Source organism: Anneissia japonica, unplaced genomic scaffold, assembly GCF_011630105.1.
Source record: "Anneissia japonica isolate Jap-2015-1 unplaced genomic scaffold, ASM1163010v1 scaffold287931_len176634_cov123, whole genome shotgun sequence".
Lineage (NCBI taxonomy): Eukaryota > Metazoa > Echinodermata > Crinoidea > Comatulida > Comatulidae > Anneissia > Anneissia japonica.
Genome location: NW_022706238.1, coordinates 138,302 through 141,426, shown reverse-complemented (window position 1 = coordinate 141,426; position 3,125 = coordinate 138,302). Strand labels below are relative to the sequence as shown.

Below are 3,125 nucleotides of genomic sequence, written 5' to 3'. Positions count from 1 at the left end.
CAGGTCAACGAGGATCATGATGTACATTGTTCATTTCTACTATGAAAGTCTAGAGTGGCACCGCTCAAGAAAATAACTGTCCCAAGGATGGAATTAACTGCAGCCCATATAGCGGTTAAGATTAGTGCCATGATGCAACGTGAAATGGAGTTGAATGTTGACTGTGTATATTATTGGTCTGACAGCACCGCAGTTTTGAGATACATATCAAATGAAAGTGCTAGATTCCACACATTTGTTGCCAATCGAGTTCATGTCATCAGAGAGCAGTCAGAAACTATATGTTATCACTGTTGAGAGAAAAATTCTGGATACTCGCTTCTAATTCTATGGCTCGTAAAATAGTGAACCGGTGTGTTGAGTGTAGGCAACGGTTTGGTAAAGTTATGCTGCAAAAAATGGCAAACCTTCCCGAGGACCGACTAGAATATGGTGAAGCACCATTGACTAACGCTGGTATGGACTACTTCGGCCCGCTTGAAGTGAAGCAAGGAAGAAGTTCGGTGAAGTATGGTGTTGTTTTTGCATGCATGGCATGTAAAGCTATACACTTGGAAGTAGCCGATTCATTGGACATAGACGCATGTGTAAATGCTATTCGACGATTTGTCTCACGCCCTGGACCTGTGAAGCTAGTACGTTCCGACAATGGTACCAATATAGTTGGAGCTCAAAGGGAGATGAAGCAAGAAATTCAAAAATGGAATCAATCAAATATTCATGACAGCCTACTCCAACGAGGCATTGATTGGGTCTTTAATCCTCCGTCGGGATCCCACCACGGAGGCATATGGGAGAGACAGATCAGAAGTATTCGTAAGATAATGTGCTCCCTTGTGAGAGAACAGAGTTTAACACATGACACACTTGTAACATTTATGTGCGAAGTTGAAGCAATCATAAATGGAAGACCAATAACTAAATCACAAGAAGATCCAAATGATCTTGAGCCTTTGTCTCCTAATCATCTTCTGCAACTGAAGAGTAGCAAAAACTTACCTCCATTGGTTGATGAGAAAAACATATCGTACCATTGTAGACGATGGCGAAAAGTTCAATATCTTGCAGACACATTTTGGAAAAGATGGACTCGTGAGTATTTGCCGACACTTCAGAAATGTCAGCGTTGGTTGGAGCCTAAGCGAAACGCCAGGGTTGGTGATATAGTTTTGGTTTTAAATGAGAACACTCCCAGAAATACATGGCCACTTGGGAAAATAATTCAAGTTTTTTCAAACAAAGACAGTTTTGTGCGCAGAGTGAGAGTCAAGACGCAAATAAACACACTTTTAAGACCAGTGGACAAGATTATGTTTATTGTTTTAGGGAGATGAGCCTAGAAAATAGCAAGTTAATATTATTGGGCAGTTTATACTGAACTTTAGTTTAACTAAACTTTTTTTTTTTTTTAACTGTAAAACAAACTAAAGAGAAAAAAAAAATTAAAAGGGAAATTGATAGTGGTGATCATTATTTTCTTATATTATTTCTACGATTATTGGATATTGCAACAAGCATGAAACTTAAATTTGCAATTAATTTAGGATTGTATTGTGGTGTCCACAATCTGGGGCGAGTATGTAATGTTGATTATTTAGTTTCTGCCTTATTTGTGAAAAATTTCTTGAGCTGTTAACTTGACCAGTTTTTTTTTGTTCTACCTGTACTCTTTTTGTTAGCCATTCTTTGTTTCATTACCAGTTCAGTTCAGTTATTAACACAGTGCAGAGCACACCTACAGTAGGTAGTACAGTGGTACTATTAGAGTATATGCTAGTAAAATGAAGGAAGCTCAACCTTATGGTGAGTTTTATTGATATTATTCTTATTTTTGCTGTTTAATTTTGTCTAGCTTTAGTCGTCAGTGTGTATTAGAATGGATCATAGTTATTTATGCATATATCAGGATGGTGAAATTATCTAGGCTTTATTGTTGACTGTCAATCTGTGTTTATGACAGGCTATATTAGTAATGATTTGTATTTGTTTGTACCTGTATGTTGCTTTATATGAATACTGTTGTTAATTTTGATTGTATTTAATTATTTTTTGTTAATGATTTCAGTAAATCAGAAATTGGAAATTTATAGAACATGTCCGTCTAAAGTGAAAATTTGGGGGAATAAAAGAAGAGAACCGTATTTGCATTTAGAGCTTTATTGCTAGTACAGAATGTTTTTCTAAAATCTCAAGCAATTCTTTCTTTACTTAAATTTTTTGACGACCCGAGAGAGCGGCATGACTTGATATTTTCCTTCACAGTATGAAAATCCTGGCTACAATATTTTTCCATATTTCACTTTTAAGCGCTGTTAGATTTATTTTGCCTGACAAGCGGATCAACAAACTCATCCTCAGTGACGAGTTCAAATCTAGTTAGAGCAAAAATGTAGATATTATCATTGTGAGTAAAAAGTATAAACTCTGTTTCTCAACTCCTTATGTGTGAACTGATTATTAAAAATAAACAGATTTTCATGTATTCTGGATATCAGGTTGAAGTTCATGTTACAAATACTGACTTATTTCAGATTTGAACTTTGACCTGATATTCAGAATACATTAACATCTGTAAATGTATCATTTACTACCGTCACCACTTGTTTGTCCCGAGTTTGAAGATACATTTCCAGTGCCTGTAATTAAAATTACAATAAATGATTAGTCTAAGACTGAATAAAAATATTTATCAGCTAACTTTTTGAATGATAAGTGTTGGGCAGGATATTGTGCCATAGGCCATTCCAGGTCATCACAACTGCAGTGTGAAATACCATTAATCTCTATGGGTATGGCTAGCAAATTTTCAAGCAGTAATGTAAAAAATGCTGGTTTCTTACTTACTAAAATAAAATCTCTGTAGGAAATTATTTTGTGTTTTTGAGTGGAACAGTTGAAAAAAATTGTCATTCAACAACCATGAAGAAGTTCACTGTATGAAGAAAATCTGTATATTTTTTATGTTAGTCTGTAGTTTACTACAAGTAAAATGGTTAAGGGTTTATACTGTAAAGCCCAAAATACAAAAAAGTCTCTATACGTTGTTTGAAAATGTAAAACAATAATAAAATAAAGAAGAAAGTTCCAAGACAAGCCAGCACCCAAACCGCAGCATGGGGATACGC

The 3,125-nt window shown here is 35.3% G+C and overlaps 1 protein-coding gene across 1 annotated transcript; it reads left to right on the top strand.

Moving 5' to 3' along the window:
- The first annotated feature begins 329 nt into the window (after window positions 1-329).
- Window positions 330-1,334, top strand: LOC117106074. The gene has a single exon (XM_033247410.1). The coding sequence runs from the start codon at window positions 330-332 to the stop codon at window positions 1,332-1,334; it is 1,005 nt and encodes a 334-aa protein (XP_033103301.1).
- The last annotated feature ends 1,791 nt before the right edge of the window (window positions 1,335-3,125 follow it).

Coding starts and splice junctions, on each gene's coding strand:
- LOC117106074 (XM_033247410.1), top strand. CDS start 330: ATGGCTCGTAAAATAGTGAACCGGTGTGTTGAGTGTAGGCAACGGTTT.